Raw genomic sequence first — 18151 nt, 5'->3', positions numbered from 1 at the left:
AGCAACCAGTAATTCTTCATCATTAGTAACCAGTAGTTATTCCTCCTCAGTAATCAGTAGTCCTTACACATCAGCATCCAGTAGTTCTTCCTCATCACTAACCAGTAGTTCTTCCTCCTCACTAACCAGTAGATCTTCCTCATCAGTAACCAGTAGTTCTGCCGCATCTCGAATCATTAGTTCTTCCAAATCACTAGCCAGTATTTCTTCCCCATCACTAAGCAGTAGTTCTTCATCAATAAGCAGTAATTCTTCCTCATCAATAAGCAGTAGTTCTTCTCCATCAGCAAGCAGTAGTTCTTTGCCATCAGAGAAAAGTAGTTCTTTCTCTACAATAACCAGTCGTTCTTCCTCATCAGTAACTAGTAATTCTTTCTCATCACTAACCAGTAGCTTTTACTCATCACAAGCCAGTAGTTCTTCCGCATATCTAACCATTAGTTCTACCACATCTTTATCCAGTAGTTCTTCTTCATTAACCGGTAGTTCATCCTCATCATTAACCAGTAGTTCCTCCTCAGCAGTAACCAATAGTTCTTATTCATCAGTAACCAGTAAATCTTCCTCATCGCTAAATAATAGTTCTTCCTCATCAGTAACCAGTAGTTCTTCATCAGCAACCAGTAATTCTTCGTCATTAGTAGCCAGTAGTTCTTCCTCATCACTAATCAGTAGTTCCTCCTCATTAACCGTTGTTTCTCCCTCATCACTAGCCAGTAGTTCTTCCTCATCAGTAACCAGGAGTTCTTCCACATCACGAGCCAGTAGTACTTCCAAATTACTAACCAGTAGTTCTTCCCCATCACTAACCAATGGATCTTCTGCATCACAAAGCAGTAGTTCTTCCTCATCAATAAGCAGTAGTTCTTCTACATCTGCAACTAGTAGTTCGTTACCATCAGAGAAAAGTAGTTCTAACCAATCAAAAACCAGCCTTTCCTCCTCATCATTAACTAGTAGTTATCCCTCATCAGTAAGCAGTAGTTCTTACCCATCACTAACAAGCAGTTCCTACTCCTCTCTAAGTAGATCTTCCTCATCAGAAACCAGTAGTTCTTCCACATCACGAACCAGTAGTTCTTTCAAATCTCCAACCAGTAGTTCTTCCCCATCACTAACCAGTAGTACTTCATCATTAACCATTATTTCTCCCTCATCACTAACCAGTAGCTCTTCCTCAGCACTAACCAGTAGATCTTCCTCATCAGTAACCAGGAGTTCTTCCACATCACGAGCCAGTAGTACTTCCAAATTGGTAACCAGTAGTTCTTCCCCATCACTAACCAATGGACCTTCTTCGTTACTAAGCAGTAGTTCTTCCTCATCAATAATCAGTAGTTCTTCTACATCTGCAACTAGTAGTTCGTTGCCGTCAGAGAAAAGTAGTTCTAACCCATCAAAAACCAGCCTTTCCTCCTCATCAGTAACTAGTAGTTCTCCCCCATCAGTAAGCAGTAGTTCAAACTCATCACTAACAAGAAGTTCTTACTCCTCTCTAAGTAGATCTTACTCAACACTAAACAGTAGTTATTCCCCATCACTTACCAGTAGTTATTCCACATTATTAACCAGTAGTTCTTCCTCATCACTAACAAGTAGTTCTTCACCACTAACAAGTAGTTCTTCCTCATCAGTAACCAGTAGTACTTCCTCAATACCTAGCAGTAGTTCTTACTCATCACTAACCAGTAGTTCTTCCCCATCTCTAACAATCAGTTCGTCCTCATCAGTAACCAGCAATTCTTCCTCTTCAGTAAGCAGTAGTTATTACTCATCAGTTACCAGAAGATCGTCCTCATCAGTGACAATCCGTTCTTCCTCATCAGTAACCGGTAATTCTTCCTCATCACTAACCGGTAGTTCTTCCTCATCAGTAACGAACTTCTCTTCTTCATCAGTAACCAGTAATTCTTCCTCATCACTAGCCAGTAGTTATTCCTCATCATTAACCAGTAGTTCTTCCTCATCATTAACCAGTACTTCTTCACCACTAACCAGTAGTTCTTCCTCATCAGTAACCAGTAGTTCTTCCCCAATAGTAACCAGTAGTTTTTACTCATCACTAACCAGTAGTTCTTCACCATCTCTAACAAGCAGTTCTTCCTCATCTGTAACCATCATATCTTCCTCGACAGTGACAAGCAGTTCTTCCTCATCAGTAACTAGTATTTCTTCCTCATCAGTATGCAGCATTTCCTCCCAATCACAATTCAGAAGTTCCTCCAAGTCTCTGAAGAGCAGTTCTTCCCTATCAGTATTCAGTATTTCTTCATCACTAACTAGTAGTTCTTCCTCATCAGTAACCAGCAATTCTTCCTTAACAGCAACCAGCAGTTCTTCCTTATCAGAATCGAGCAGTTCTTCCTTAACAGATACCAGCCGTTCTTCTTCAGCAGTAACCAGTAATTCTTCTTCATCACTCACCAGTAGATCTTCCCCATCTCTAACTAGTAGTTCTCCCTCCTCAGTAACAAGCAGTTCCTCGTTACCAGAAACCAGGAGTTCTTCATCATCATTAAACAATAACTCTTCCCCATCTCTAACCAGTAGTTCATCTTCATCATTAACCAGCAGTTCTTCCTCATCATTAACCAGTAGTTCTCCCTCATCATTAACCAGTAGTTCTTCCTCATCAGTAACCAGCAGTTCTTCCTCAACAGTAACCAGTAATTCCTCCTCATCACTAATCAGTAGTTTTTCCTCATCAATAACCAGTAGATCTTCCTCATCAGTAACCAGTAGTTCTTCCACATCACGAACAATTAGTTCTTTCAAATCTCTAACCAGTAGTTCTTCCCCATCACTAACCAGTAGTTCTTCCTCATCACTAACCAGTAGATCTTCCTCATCAGTAACCAGTAGTTCTTCCACATCACGAACCAGTAGTTCTTTCAAATCATTAACAAGTAGTTCTTACCCATCACTAACCAGTAGTTCTTCTTCAGCATTACCCAGCAGTTCTTCCTCATCATTAATCAGTAGTTCCTCCTCATCGGTAACCTTTAGTTCTTCGTCATCAGTAACGAGCACATCTTCCTCATCAGTAACAAGAAATTCTTCCTCATCAGTAACCAGTTATTCTTCCCATTCACTAAGCAGTAGTCCTTCCTCATCAGTATCGAGTAGTTACGATTCATCAGCAACCAGTAATTCTTCATCATTAGTAACCAGTAGTTATTCCTCCTCAGTAATCAGTAGTCCTTACACATCAGCATCCAGTAGTTCTTCCTCATCACTAACCAGTAGTTCTTCCTCCTCACTAACCAGTAGATCTTCCTCATCAGTAACCAGTAGTTCTGCCGCATCTCGAATCATTAGTTCTTCCAAATCACTAGCCAGTATTTCTTCCCCATCACTAAGCAGTAGTTCTTCATCAATAAGCAGTAATTCTTCCTCATCAATAAGCAGTAGTTCTTCTCCATCAGCAAGCAGTAGTTCTTTGCCATCAGAGAAAAGTAGTTCTTTCTCTACAATAACCAGTCGTTCTTCCTCATCAGTAACTAGTAATTCTTTCTCATCACTAACCAGTAGCTTTTACTCATCACAAGCCAGTAGTTCTTCCGCATATCTAACCATTAGTTCTACCACATCTTTATCCAGTAGTTCTTCTTCATTAACCGGTAGTTCATCCTCATCATTAACCAGTAGTTCCTCCTCAGCAGTAACCAATAGTTCTTATTCATCAGTAACCAGTAAATCTTCCTCATCGCTAAATAATAGTTCTTCCTCATCAGTAACCAGTAGTTCTTCATCAGCAACCAGTAATTCTTCGTCATTAGTAGCCAGTAGTTCTTCCTCATCACTAATCAGTAGTTCCTCCTCATTAACCGTTGTTTCTCCCTCATCACTAGCCAGTAGTTCTTCCTCATCAGTAACCAGGAGTTCTTCCACATCACGAGCCAGTAGTACTTCCAAATTACTAACCAGTAGTTCTTCCCCATCACTAACCAATGGATCTTCTGCATCACAAAGCAGTAGTTCTTCCTCATCAATAAGCAGTAGTTCTTCTACATCTGCAACTAGTAGTTCGTTACCATCAGAGAAAAGTAGTTCTAACCAATCAAAAACCAGCCTTTCCTCCTCATCATTAACTAGTAGTTATCCCTCATCAGTAAGCAGTAGTTCTTACCCATCACTAACAAGCAGTTCCTACTCCTCTCTAAGTAGATCTTCCTCATCAGAAACCAGTAGTTCTTCCACATCACGAACCAGTAGTTCTTTCAAATCTCCAACCAGTAGTTCTTCCCCATCACTAACCAGTAGTACTTCATCATTAACCATTATTTCTCCCTCATCACTAACCAGTAGCTCTTCCTCAGCACTAACCAGTAGATCTTCCTCATCAGTAACCAGTTCTTCCACATCACGAGCCAGTAGTACTTCCAAATTGCTAACCAGTAGTTCTTCCCCATCACTAACCAATGGACCTTCTTCGTTACTAAGCAGTAGTTCTTCCTCATCAATAATCAGTAGTTCTTCTACATCTGCAACTAGTAGTTCGTTGCCGTCAGAGAAAAGTAGTTCTAACCCATCAAAAACCAGCCTTTCCTCCTCATCAGTAACTAGTAGTTCTCCCCCATCAGTAAGCAGTAGTTCAAACTCATCACTAACAAGAAGTTCTTACTCCTCTCTAAGTAGATCTTACTCAACACTAAACAGTAGTTATTCCCCATCACTTACCAGTAGTTATTCCACATTATTAACCAGTAGTTCTTCCTCATCACTAACAAGTAGTTCTTCACCACTAACAAGTAGTTCTTCCTCATCAGTAACCAGTAGTACTTCCTCAATACCTAGCAGTAGTTCTTACTCATCACTAACCAGTAGTTCTTCCCCATCTCTAACAATCAGTTCGTCCTCATCAGTAACCAGCAATTCTTCCTCTTCAGTAAGCAGTAGTTATTACTCATCAGTTACCAGAAGATCGTCCTCATCAGTGACAATCCGTTCTTCCTCATCAGTAACCGGTAATTCTTCCTCATCACTAACCGGTAGTTCTTCCTCATCAGTAACGAACTTCTCTTCTTCATCAGTACCCAGTAATTCTTCCTCATCACTAGCCAGTAGTTATTCCTCATCATTAACCAGTAGTTCTTCCTCATCATTAACCAGTACTTCTTCACCACTAACCAGTACTTCTTCCTCATCAGTAACCAGTAGTTCTTCCCCAATAGTAACCAGTAGTTTTTACTCATCACTAACCAGTAGTTCTTCACCATCTCTAACAAGCAGTTCTTCCTCATCTGTAACCATCATATCTTCCTCGACAGTGACAAGCAGTTCTTCCTCATCAGTAACTAGTATTTCTTCCTCATCAGTATGCAGCATTTCCTCCCAATCACAATTCAGAAGTTCCTCCAAGTCTCTGAAGAGCAGTTCTTCCCTATCAGTATTCAGTATTTCTTCATCACTAACTAGTAGTTCTTCCTCATCAGTAACCAGCAATTCTTCCTTAACAGCAACCAGCAGTTCTTCCTTATCAGAATCGAGCAGTTCTTCCTTAACAGATACCAGCAGTTCTTCTTCAGCAGTAACCAGTAATTCTTCTTCATCACTCACCAGTAGTTCTTCCCCATCTCTAACTAGTAGTTCTCCCTCATCAGTAACAAGCAGTTCCTCGTTACCAGAAACCAGGAGTTCTTCATCATCATTAAACAATAACTCTTCCCCATCTCTAACCAGTAGTTCATCTTCATCATTAACCAGCAGTTCTTCCTCATCATTAAGCAGTAGTTTCCCCTCACCAGTAACCAGCAGTTCTTCCTCATCATTAACCAGCAGTTCCCCCTCATCATTAACCAGTAGTTCTTCCTCATCAGTAACCAGCAGTTCTTCCTCAACAGTAACCAGCAATTCTTCCTCATCACTAATCAGTAGTTCTTCCTCATCAATAACCAGTAGATCTTCCTCATCAGTAACCAGTAGTTCTTCCACATCACGAACCAGTAGTTCTTTCAAATCTCTAACCAGTAGTTCTTCCCCATCACTAACCAGTAGTTCTTCCTCATCACTAACCAGTAGATCTTCCTCATCAGTAACCAGTAGTTCTTCCACATCACGAACCAGTAGTTCTTTCAAATCATTAACAAGTAGTTCTTACCCATCACTAACCAGTAGTTCTTCTTCAGCATTACCCAGCAGTTCTTCCTCATCATTAATCAGTAGTTCCTCCTCATCGGTAACCTTTAGTTCTTCGTCATCAGTAACGAGCACATCTTCCTCATCAGTAACAAGAAATTCTTCCTCATCAGTAACCAGTTATTCTTCCCATTCACTAAGCAGTAGTTCTTCCTCATCAGTATCGAGTAGTTATTCTTCATCAGCAACCAGTAATTCTTCATCATTAGTAACCAGTAGTTATTCCTCCTCAGTAACCAGTAGTCCTTACTCATCAGCATCCAGTAGTTCTTCCTCATCACTAACCAGTAGTTCTTCCTCACCGATAACCAGTAGTTCTTCCTATTCACTAACCAGTAGTCCTTCCTCATCTGCAACCAGTAGTTCTTCTCCATCAGAGAAAAGTAATTCTTACTCCTCAGTAACCAGTAGTTCTTCCCCATCAGTAACTAGTAGTTCTTCCTCATCAATAAGCAGTAGCTTTTATCATCACAAGCCAGTAGTTCTTCCGCATATCTAACCAGTAGTTCTTCCCATCTTTAAGCAGTAGTTCTTCGTCATTAACCGGTAGTTCCTCATCAATAACCAGTAGTTCTTCCTCAGCACAGTAACCAGTAGTTCTTACTGCATCAGTAACAGTAGTTCTTCCTCATCGCTAAAAATAGTTCTTCCTCATCAGTAACCAGCAGTTCTTCTTCATCAGCAACAGTATTCTTCGTCATTAGTACCAGTCGTTCTTCCTCATCAGTAACCAGTAGTATTATTCTTTCTCCTCATCACTAACCAGTAGTTCTTGCTCATCACTTACCAGTAGTTCTTACCCATATCTAACCAGTAGTTCTTCCTTCTCTATAACCAGTAGTTCCTCATCATTAACTAGTAGTTCCTCTTCATCATTAACCCGTAGTTCCTGTTCATCAGTAACCAGTAGTTCTTCGTCATCACTAACCAGCACATCTTCCTTATCAGTGACAAGTAGTTCTTCCTCATCAGTAACCAGTAATTCTTCTTCATCAGCAACCAGTAATTATTCGTCATTAGTAACCAGTAGTTCTTCCTCAGCACTAACCAGTAGATCTTCCTCATCAGTAACCAGGAGTTCTTCCACATCACAAGCCAGTAGTACTTCCAAATTACTAACCAGTAGTTCTTCCTCATCACTAACCAATGGATCTTCTTCATCACTAAGCAGTAGTTCTTCCTCATCAATAAGTAGTAGTTCTTCTACATCTGCAACTAGTAGTTCGTTGTCATCAGAGAAAAGTAGTTCTAACCCATCAAAAATCAGCTTTTCCTCCTCATCAGTAACTAGTTGTTCTCCCTCATCAGTAAGCAGTAGTTCGTACTCATCACTAACAAGCAGTTCTTACTCCTCTCTCAGTAGATCTTACTCAACACTAAACAGTAGTTATTCCTCATCACTTACCAGTAGTTATTCCACATTATTAAACAGTAGTTCTTCCTCATCACTAACAAGTAGTTCTTCACCACTAACAAGTAGTTCTTCACCACTAACCAGTAGTTCTTCCTCATCAGTAACCAGTAGTTGTTCCTCAATACCTAGCAGTAGTTCTTACTCATCACTAACCAGTAGTTGTTCCACATCTCTAACAATCAGTTCGTCCTCATCAGTAACCAGCAGTTCTTCCTCATCAGTAAGCAGTAGTTCTTCCTTATTAGAAACCAGCAGTCCTTCATCATCATTAAGCAGTAACTCTTCCTCATCAGAAATCAGTAGTTATTACTCATCAGTAACCAGAAGTTCGTCCTCATCAGTGACAAGCCGTTCTTCCTCATCAGTAACCGGTAATTCTTCCTCATCACTAACCGGTAGTTCTTCCTCATCAGTAACGAACTTTTCTTCTTCATCAGTAACCAGTAATTCTTCCTCATCACTAGCCAGTAGTTATTCCTCATCATTAACCAGTAGTTCTTCCTCATCATTAACCAGTACTTCTTCACCACTAACCAGTAGTTCTTCCTCATCAGTAACCAGTAGTTCTTCCCTAATAGTAACCAGTAGTTCTTACTCATCACTAACCAGTAGTTCTTCACCATCTCTAACAAGCAGTTCTTCCTCATCAGTAACCAGCAACTCTTCCTCATCAGGAACCAGCAGTTCTTCCTTTTCAGAAACCAGCAGTTCTTCCTCATCATTAAACAGTAACTTTTCCTCATTATTAATCGGAAGTTCTTCCTCATCGGTAACCAGAAGTTCTTCTTCATCACTAACCAGAAATTCTTCCTCGTCACTAACCAGTAGTTCTTACTCATCACTTACAAGTAGTTCTTCCCAATATCTAACCAGTAGTTCTTCCCCATCTCTAACAAGTAGTTCATTCTCATCATTAACCAGTAGTTCCTGCTCATCTGTAACCATCACATCTTCCTCGTCAGTGACAAGCAGTTCTTCCTCATCAGTAACTAGTATTTCTTGCTCATCAGTATGTAGCATTTCCTCCCCATCACAATCCAGAAGTTCATCCAGGTCTCTAAAGAGCAGTTCTTCCCTATCAGTATCCAGTATTTCTTCATCACTAACAAGTAGTTCTTCACCACTAACCAGTAGTTCTTCCTCAATACCTAGCAGTAGTTCTTCCTCAATACCTAGCAGTAGTTCTTACTCATCACTAACCAGTAGTTCTTCCCCATCTCTAACAATCAGTTCGTCCTCATCGGTAACCATCAATTCTTCCTCATCAGTAAGCACTAGTTCTTCCTTATTAGAAACGAGCAGTCCTTCCTCATCATTAAGCAGTAACTCTTCCTCATCAGTAATCAATAGTTATTACTCATCAGTAACCAGAAGTTCGTCCTCATCAGTGACAAGCCGTTCTTCCTCACCAGTAACCGGTAATTCTTCCTCATCACTAACCGGTAGTTCTTCCTCATCAGTAACGAACTTTTCTTCTTCATCAGTAACCAGTAATTCCTCCTCATCACTAGCCAGTAGTTATTCCTCATCATTAACTAGTAGTTCTTCCTCATCATTAACCAGTACTTCTTCACCATTAACCAGTAGTTCTTCCTCATCAGTAACCAGTAGTTCTTCCCCAATAGTAACCAGTAGTTCTTACTCATCACTAACCAGCAGATCTTCGCCATCTCTAACAAGCAGTTCTTCCTCATCGGTAACCAGCAACTCTTCCTCATCAGGAACCAGCAGTTCTTCCTTATCAGAAACCAGCAGTTCTTCCTCATCATTAACAAGTAACGCTTCCTCATTATTAATCAGTAGTTCTTCCTCATCGGTAACCAGAAGTTCTTCCTCATCACTAACCAGAAATTCTTCCTCGTCACTAACCAGTAGTTCTTACTCATCACTTACAAGTAGTTCTTCCCAATATCTAACCAGTAGTTCTTCCCCATCTCTAACAAGTAGTTCATTCTCATCATTAACCAGTAGTTCCTGCTCGTCTGTAACCATCATATCATCCTTGTCAGTGACAAGCAGTTCTTTCTCATCAGTAACTAGTATTTCTTCCTCATCAGCATGCAGCATTTCCTCCCCATCACAATCCAGAAGTTCCTCCAAGTCTCTAAAGAGCAGTTCTTCCCTATCAGTATCCAGTATTTCTTCATCACTAACTAGTAGTTCTTCCTCATCAGTAACCAGCAATTCTTCCTCATCAGTAACCAGCAGTTCTTCCTTATCAAAAACCAGCAGTTCTTCCTTATCAGAAACCAGCAGTTCTTCGTCAGCAGTAACCAGTAATTCTTTTCCATCACTCACCAGTAGTTCTTCCCCATCTCTAACTAGTAGTTCTCCCTCATCAGTAACAAGCAGTTCTTCGTTAATAGAAACCAAGAGTTCTTCCTCATCATTAAACAATAACTCTTCCCCATCTCTAACCAGTAGTCAATCTTCATCATTATCCAGCATTTCTTCCTCATCAATAACCAGCAGTTTCCCCTCACCAGTAACCAACAGTTCTTCCTCATCATTAACCAATAGTTCCCCCTCATCATTAACCAGTAGTTCTTTCTCATCAGTAACCAGCAGTTCTTCCTCACCAGTAACCAGCAATTCTTCCTCATCACTAATCAGTAGTTCTTCCTCATCAATAACCAGTAGATCTTCCTCATCAGTAACCAGTAGTTCTTCCACATCACGAACCAGTAGTTCTTTCAAATCTCTAACAAGTGGTTCTTCCCAATCATTAACCAGTAGTTCTTCCTCAACACTAACCAGTAGATCTTCCTCATCAGTAACCATTAGTTCTTCCACATCACGAAGCAGTAGTTCTTTCAAATCTCTAACCAGTAGTTCTTCCCCATTACTAACCAGTAGTTCTTCTTCAGCATTACCCAGCAGTTCTTCCTCTTCATTAATCAGTAGTTCCTCCTCATCGGTAACCTGTAGTTCTTCATCATCAGTAACGAGCCCATCTTCCTCATCAGTAACAAAAAATTCTTCCTCATCAGTAGCCAGTTATTCTTCCCATTCACTAAGCAGTAGTTCTTCCTCATCAGTATCGAGTAGTTATTCTTCATCAGCAACCAGTAATTCTTTAGTAACCAGTAGATATTCCTCCTCAGTAACAAGTAGTAGTTACTCATCAGCATCCAGTAGTTCTTCCCCATCACTAACCAGTAGTTCTTCATCAATAAGGAGTAATTCTTCCTCATCAATAACCAGTAGTTCTTCTCCATCTGCAAGCAGTAGTTCTTTGCCATCAGAGAAAAGTAGTTCTTTCTCAACAATAACCAGTCGTTCTTCCTCATCAGCAACTAGTAATTCTTTCTCATCACTAACCAGTAGCTTTTATTCATCACAAAAAAGTAGTTCTTCCGCATATCTAACCATTAGTTCTTCCCCATCTTTATCCAGTAGTTCTTCGTCATTAACCTGTAGTTCTTCCTCATCATTAACCAGTAGTTTCTCCTCAGCAGTAACCAATAGTTCTTCCTCATCAGTAACCAGTAAATCTTCCTCATCGCTTACCAATAGTTCTTCCTCATCAGTAACCAGCAGTTCTTCTTCATCAGCAACCAGTAATTATTCGTCATTAGTAACCAGTAGTTCTTCCTCATCACTAACCCGTAGTTCCTCCTCATTAACCGTTATTTCTCCCTCATCATTAACCAGTAGTTCTTCCTCAGCACTAACCAGTAGATCTTCCTCATCAGTAACCAGGAGTTCTTCCACATCACAAGCCAGTAGTACTTCCAAATTACTAACCAGTAGTTCTTCCTCATCACTAACCAATGGATCTTCTTCATCACTAAGCAGTAGTTCTTCCTCATCAATAAGTAGTAGTTCTTCTACATCTGCAACTAGTAGTTCGTTGTCATCAGAGAAAAGTAGTTCTAACCCATCAAAAATCAGCTTTTCCTCCTCATCAGTAACTAGTTGTTCTCCCTCATCAGTAAGCAGTAGTTCGTACTCATCACTAACAAGCAGTTCTTACTCCTCTCTCAGTAGATCTTACTCAACACTAAACAGTAGTTATTCCTCATCACTTACCAGTAGTTATTCCACATTATTAAACAGTAGTTCTTCCTCATCACTAACAAGTAGTTCTTCACCACTAACAAGTAGTTCTTCACCACTAACCAGTAGTTCTTCCTCATCAGTAACCAGTAGTTGTTCCTCAATACCTAGCAGTAGTTCTTACTCATCACTAACCAGTAGTTCTTCCCCATCTCTAACAATCAGCTCGTCCTCATCAGTAACCAGCAATTCTTCCTCATCAGTAAGCAGTAGTTCTTCCTTATTAGAAACCAGCAGTCCTTCATCATCATTAAGCAGTAACTCTTCGTCATCAGTAATCAGTAGTTATTACTCATCAGTAACCAGAAGTTCGTCCTCATCAGTGACAAGCCGTTCTTCCTCATCAGTAACCGGTAATTCTTCCTCATCACTAACCGGTAGTTCTTCCTCATCTGTAACGAACTTTTCTTCTTCATCAGTAACCAGTAATTCTTCCTTATCGCTAGCCAGTAGTTATTCCTCATCATTAACCAGTAGTTCTTCCTCATCATTAACCAGTACTTCTTCACCACTAACCAGTAGTTCTTCCTCATCAGTAACCAGTAGTTCTTCCCTAATAGTAACCAGTAGTTCTTACTCATCACTAACCAGTAGTTCTTCACCATCTCTAACAAGCAGTTCTTCCTCATCAGTAACCAGCAACTCTTCCTCATCAGGAACCAGCAGTTCTTCCTTTTCAGAAACCAGCAGTTCTCCCTCATCATTAAACAGTAACTTTTCCTCATTATTAATCGGAAGTTCTTCCTCATCAGTAACCAGAATTATTCGTTCTTCAGTAGTTCTTCCTCATCACTAACCAGTAGTTCTTCCTCATCCGTTATTTCATCTAACCAGTAGTTCTTCCTCATCACTTAGATCATCAGTAACCAGTTCTTCCACATCATAGTACTTCCAAATTACTAAGTAGTTCTTCCTCATCACTAACCAATGTATCTTCTTCATCACTAACCAGTAGTTCTTCTGCTCATCAATAAGTAGTAGTTCTTCTACATCTGCAACTAGTAGTTCTTCCATCAGAGAGTAGACAAGCAGTTCTTCCTCATCAGTAACTAGTATTTCTTGCCTCATCAGTATGCAGCATTTCCTCCCCATCACAATCCAGAAGTTCATCCAGGTCTCTAAAGAGCAGTTCTTCCCTATCAGTTATCCAGTATTTCTTCATTATTAACCAGTAGTTCTTCCTCATCACTAACAAGTAGTTCTTCACCACTAACCAGTAGTTCTTCCTCATCAGTAACCAGTAGTTCTTCCTCAATACCTAGCAGTAGTTCTTACTCATCACTAACCAGTAGTTCTTCCCCATCTCTAACAATCAGTTCGTCCTCTTCAGTAACCACCAATTCTTCCTCATCAGCAAGCAGTAGTCCTTCCTTATTAGAAACCAGCAGTCCTTCCTCATCATTAAGCAGTAACTCTTCCTCATCAGTAATCAGTAGTTATTACTCATCAGTAACCAGAAGTTCGTCCTCATCAGTGACAAGCCGTTCTTCCTCATCAGTAACCGGTAATTCTTCCTCATCACTAACCGGTAGTTCTTCCTCATCAGTAACGAACTTTTCTTCTTCATCAGTAACCAGTAATTCTTCCTCATCACTAGCCAGTAGTTATTCCTCATCATTAACCAGTAGTTCTTCCTCATCATTAACCAGTACTTCTTCACCACTAACCAGTAGTTCTTCCTCATCAGTAACCAGTAGTTCTTCCCCAATAGTAACCAGTAGTTCTTACTCATCACTAACCAGTAGTTCTTCACCATCTCTAACAAGCAGTTCTTCCTCATCAGTAACCAGCAACTCTTCCTCATCAGGAACCAGCAGTTCTTCCTTATCAGAAACCAGCAGTTCTTCCTCATCATTAACCAGTAACTCTTCCTCATTATTAATCGGTAGTTCTTCCTCATCGGTAACCAGAAGTTCTTCCTCATCACTAACCAGAAATTCCTCCTCGTCACTAACCAGTAGTTCTTACTCATCACTTACAAGTAGTTCTTCCCAATATCTAACCAGTAGTTCTTCCCCATCTCTAACAAGTAGTTCATTCTCATCATTAACCAGTAGTTCCTGCTCATCTGTAACCATCATATCTTCCTCGTCAGTGACAAGCAGTTCTTCCTCATCAGTAACTAGTATTTCTTCCTCATCAGTATGCAGCATTTCCTCCCCATCACAATCCAGAAGTTCCTCCAAGTCTCTAAAGAGCAGTTCTTCCCTATCAGTATCCAGTATTTCTTCATCACTAACTAGTAGTTCTTCCTCATCAGTAACCAGCAATTCTTCCTCATCAGTAACCAGCAGTTCTTCCTTATCAAAAACCAGCAGTTCTTCCTTATCAGAAACCAGCAGTTCTTCGTCAGCAGTAACCAGTAATTCTTCTTCATCACTCACCAGTAGTTCTTCCCCATTCCTAACTAGCAGTTCTCCCTCATCAGTAACAAGCAGTTCTTCGTTAATAGAAACCAGGAGTTCTTCCTCATCATTAAACAATAACTCTTCCCCATCTCTAACCAGTAGTTCATCTTCATCATTAACCAGCAGTTCTTCCTCATCATTAACCAGCAGTTCCCCCTCTCCAGTAACCAACAGTTCTTCCTCATCATTAACCAATAGTTCCGCCTCATCATTAAACAGTAGTTCTTCCTCATCAGTAACCAGGAGTTCTTCCTCAACAGTAACCAGCAATTCTTCCTCATCACTAATCAGTAGTTCTTCCTCACCAATAGCCAGAAAATCTTCCTCATCAGTAACCAGTAGTTTTTCCACATCACGAACCAGTAATTCTTTCAAATCTCTAACCAGTAGTTCTTCCCCATCACTAACCAGCAGTTCTTCTTCAGCATTACCCAGCAGTTCTTCCTCATCATTAATCAGTAGTTCCTCTTCATCGGTAACCTGTAGCTCTTCATCATCTGTAACGAGCACATCTTCCTCATCAGTAACAAGAAATTCTTCCTTATCATCAACCAGTTATTCTTCCCATTCACTAAGCAGTAGTTATTCCTCATCAGTATCGAGTAGTTATTCTTCATCAGCAACCTTTAATTCTTCTTCATTAGTAACTAGTAGTTATTCCTCCTCAGTAACCAGTAGTCCTTACTCATCAGCATCCAGTAGTTCTTCCTCATCACTAACCAGTAGTTCTTCCTCATCACTAACAAGTAGTTCTTCACCACTGACCAGTAGTTCTTCCTCATCAGTAACCAGTAGTTCTTCCTCAATACCTAGCAGTAGTTCTTACTCATCACTAACCAGTAGTTCTTCCCCATCTCTAACAATCAGTTCGTCCTCATCAGTAACCAGCAATTCTTCCTCATCAGTAAGCAGTAGTTCTTCCTTATTAGAAACCAGCAGTCCTTCCTCATCATTAAGCAGTAACTCTTCCTCATCAGTAATCAGTAGTTATTACTCATCAGTAACCAGAAGTTCGTCCTCATCAGTGACAAGCCGTTCTTCCTCATCAGTAACCGGTAATTCTTCCTCATCACTAACCGGTAGTTCTTCCTCATCAGTAACGAACTTTTCTTCTTCATCAGTAACCAGTAATTCTTCCTCATCACTAGCCAGTAGTTATTCCTCATCATTAACCAGTAGTTCTTCCTCATCATTAACCAGTACTTCTTCACCACTAACCAGTAGTTCTTCCTCATCAGTAACCAGTAGTTCTTCCCCAATAGTAACCAGTAGTTCTTACTCATCACTAACCAGTAGTTCTTCATCTCTAACAAACAGTTCTTTCTCATCAGTAACCAGCAACTCTTCCTCATCAGGAACCAGCAGTTCTTCCTTATCAGAAACCAGCAGTTCTTCCTCATCATTAACCAGTAACTCTTCCTCATTATTAATCGGTAGTTCTTCCTCATCGGTAACCAGAAGTTCTTCCTCATCACTAACCAGAAATTCCTCCTCGTCACTAACCAGTAGTTCTTACTCATCGGTAACCAGAAGTACTCATCACTTACAAGTAGTTCTTCCCAATATCTAACCAGTAGTTCTTCCCCATCTCTAACAAGTAGTTCATTCTCATCATTAACCAGTAGTTCCTGCTCATCTGTAACCATCATATCTTCCTCGTCAGTGACAAGCAGTTCTTCCTCATCAGTAACTAGTATTTCTTCCTCATCAGTATGCAGCATTTCCTCCCCATCACAATCCAGAAGTTCCTCCAAGTCTCTAAAGAGCAGTTCTTCCCTATCAGTATCCAGTATTTCTTCATCACTAACTAGTAGTTCTTCCTCATCAGTAACCAGCAATTCTTCCTCATCAGTAACCAGCAGTTCTTCCTTATCAAAAACCAGCAGTTCTTCCTTATCAGAAACCAGCAGTTCTTCGTCAGCAGTAACCAGTAATTCTTTTCCATCACTCACCAGTAGTTCTTCCCCATCTCTAACTAGTAGTTCTCCCTCATCAGTAACAAGCAGTTCTTCGTTAATAGAAACCAAGAGTTCTTCCTCATCATTAAACAATAACTCTTCCCCATCTCTAACCAGTAGTCAATCTTCATCATTATCCAGCATTTCTTCCTCATCAATAACCAGCAGTTTCCCCTCACCAGTAACCAACAGTTCTTCCTCATCATTAACCAATAGTTCCCCCTCATCATTAACCAGTAGTTCTTCCTCCTCAGCAACCAGCAGTTCTTCCTCAACAGTAACCAGCAATTCTTCCTCATCACTAATCAGTAGTTCTTCCTCATCAATAACCAGTAGATCTTCCTCATCAGTAACCAGTAGATCTTCCACAACATAACACTTCCTCATCAGTAACCAGTAGTTCTTCCACATCACGAACCAGTAGTTCTTTCAAATCTCTAACCAGTAGTTCTTCCCCATCACTAACCAGTAGTTCTTCTTCAGCATTACCCAGCAGTTCTTCCTCATCATTAATCAGTAGTTCCTCCTCATCGGTAACCTGTAGTTCTTCATCATCAGTAACGAGCACATCTTCCTCATCAGTAACAAGAAATTCTTCCTCATCAGTAACCAGTTATTCTTCCCATTCACTAAGCAGTAGTTCTTCCTCATCAGTATCGAGTAGTTATTTTTCATCAGCAACCAGTAATTCTTTAGTAACCAGTAGATATTCCTCCTCAGTAACCAGTAGTCCTTACTCATCAGCATCCAGTTGTTCTTCCTCATCACTAACCAGTAGTTCTTCCTCTCCACTAACCAGCAGATCTTCCTCATCAGTAACCAGTAGTTCTCCCACATCTCGAATCATTTGTTCTTCCAAATCACTAACCAGTAGTTCCTCCCCATCACTAACCAGCAGTTCTTCATCAATAAGCAGTAATTCTTCCTCATCAATAAGCAGTAGTTCTTCTCCATCTGCAAGCAGTAGTTCTTTGCCATCAGAGAAAAGTAGTTCTTTCTCAACAATAACCAGTCGTTCTTCCTCATCAGTAACTAGTAATTCTTTCTCATCACTAACCAGTAGCTTTTACTCATCACAAACCAGTAGTTCTTCCTCATGTCTAACCATTAGTTCTTCCCCATCTTTATCCAGTAGTTCTTCGTCATTAACCGGTAGTTCTTCCTCATCATTAACCAGTAGTTCCTCCTCAGCAGTAACCAATAGTTCTTCCTCATCAGTAACCAGTAAATCTTCCTCATCGCTAACCAATAGTTCTTCCTCATCAGTAACGAGAAGTTCTTCTTCATCAGCAACCAGTAATTATTCGTCATTAGTAACCAGTAGTTCTTCCTCATCACTAACCAGTAGTTCCTCCTCATTAACCGTTATTTCTCCCTCATCACTAACCAGTAGTTCTTCCTCACCACTAACCAGTAGATCTTCTTCATCAGTAACCAGGAGTTCTTCCACATCACAAGCCAGTAGTACTTCCAAATTACTAATCAGTAGTTCTTCCTCATCACTAACCAATGGATCTTCTTCATCACTAAGCAGCAGTCCTTCCTCATCATTAAGCAGTAACTCTTCCTCATCAGTAATCAGTAGTTATTACTCATCAGTAACCAGAAGTTCGTCCTCATCAGTGACAAGCCGTTCTTCCTCATCAGTAACCAGTAATTCTTCCTCATCGCTAGCCAGTAGTTATTCCTCATCATTAACCAGTAGTTCTTCCTCATCATTAACCAGTACTTCTTCACCACTAACCAGTAGTTCTTCCTCATCAGTAACCAGTAGTTCTTCCCCAATAGTAACCAGTAGTGCATACTCATCACTAACCTGTAGTTCTTCACCATCTCTAACAAACAGTTCTTTCTCATCAGTAACCAGCAACTCTTGCTCATCAGGAACCAGCAGTTCTTCCTTATCAGAAACCAGCAGTTCTTCCTCATCATTAACCAGTAACTCTTCCTCATTATTAATCGGTAGTTCTTCCTCATCGGTAACCAGAAGTTCTTCCTCATCTCTAACCAGAAATTCCTCCTCGTCACTAACCAGTAGTTCTTCCCAATATCTAAATAGTAGTTCTTCCCAATCTCTAACAAATAGTTTATTCTCATCATTAACCAGTAGTTCCTGCTCATCTGTAACCATCATATCTTCCTCGTCAGTGACAAGCAGTTCTTCCTTATCAAAA

General features: G+C 40.3%; 2 protein-coding genes across 2 annotated transcripts; both read left to right on the top strand.

Annotated features, from left to right (window-relative positions):
* Nucleotides 1–433: 433 nt before the first annotated feature.
* On the top strand, nucleotides 434–1994 carry LOC138853093 (uncharacterized; the record flags this gene model as incomplete). Its single annotated transcript, XM_070087703.1, has 2 exons — nucleotides 434–1856; nucleotides 1978–1994. Coding segments are annotated over 2 exons (1440 nt in total), but the record flags the coding sequence as incomplete, so codon positions are not given.
* Nucleotides 1995–3950: 1956 nt separating this feature from the next.
* Nucleotides 3951–7783, top strand: LOC138853092 (uncharacterized). The gene is made up of 4 exons (XM_070087702.1): nucleotides 3951–3961; nucleotides 4306–5729; nucleotides 7135–7421; nucleotides 7736–7783. The coding sequence occupies exons 1-4, from the start codon at nucleotides 3951–3953 to the stop codon at nucleotides 7781–7783; spliced, it is 1770 nt and encodes a 589-aa protein (XP_069943803.1).
* The last annotated feature ends 10368 nt before the right edge of the window (nucleotides 7784–18151 follow it).

The sequence above is a fragment of the Cherax quadricarinatus genome, chromosome 22, assembly GCF_038502225.1.
Source record: "Cherax quadricarinatus isolate ZL_2023a chromosome 22, ASM3850222v1, whole genome shotgun sequence".
In the NCBI taxonomy this organism is placed as follows: domain Eukaryota; kingdom Metazoa; phylum Arthropoda; class Malacostraca; order Decapoda; family Parastacidae; genus Cherax; species Cherax quadricarinatus.
Note: the sequence above shows the minus strand (reverse complement) of the source record. Positions and strands in the feature narration are given on the sequence as shown.

Bases quoted from the DNA above. Each gene is read 5' to 3' on its own strand.
- LOC138853092 (XM_070087702.1), top strand. The intron at 5,730-7,134 runs GTAGTTTCCCCT...CTTCTTCATCAG, and splicing joins TTCTTCCTCATCATTAAGCA to CAACCAGTAATTATTCGTCA. The intron at 7,422-7,735 runs GTAACTAGTTGT...TCTAACAATCAG, and splicing joins TCAGCTTTTCCTCCTCATCA to TTCGTCCTCATCAGTAACCA.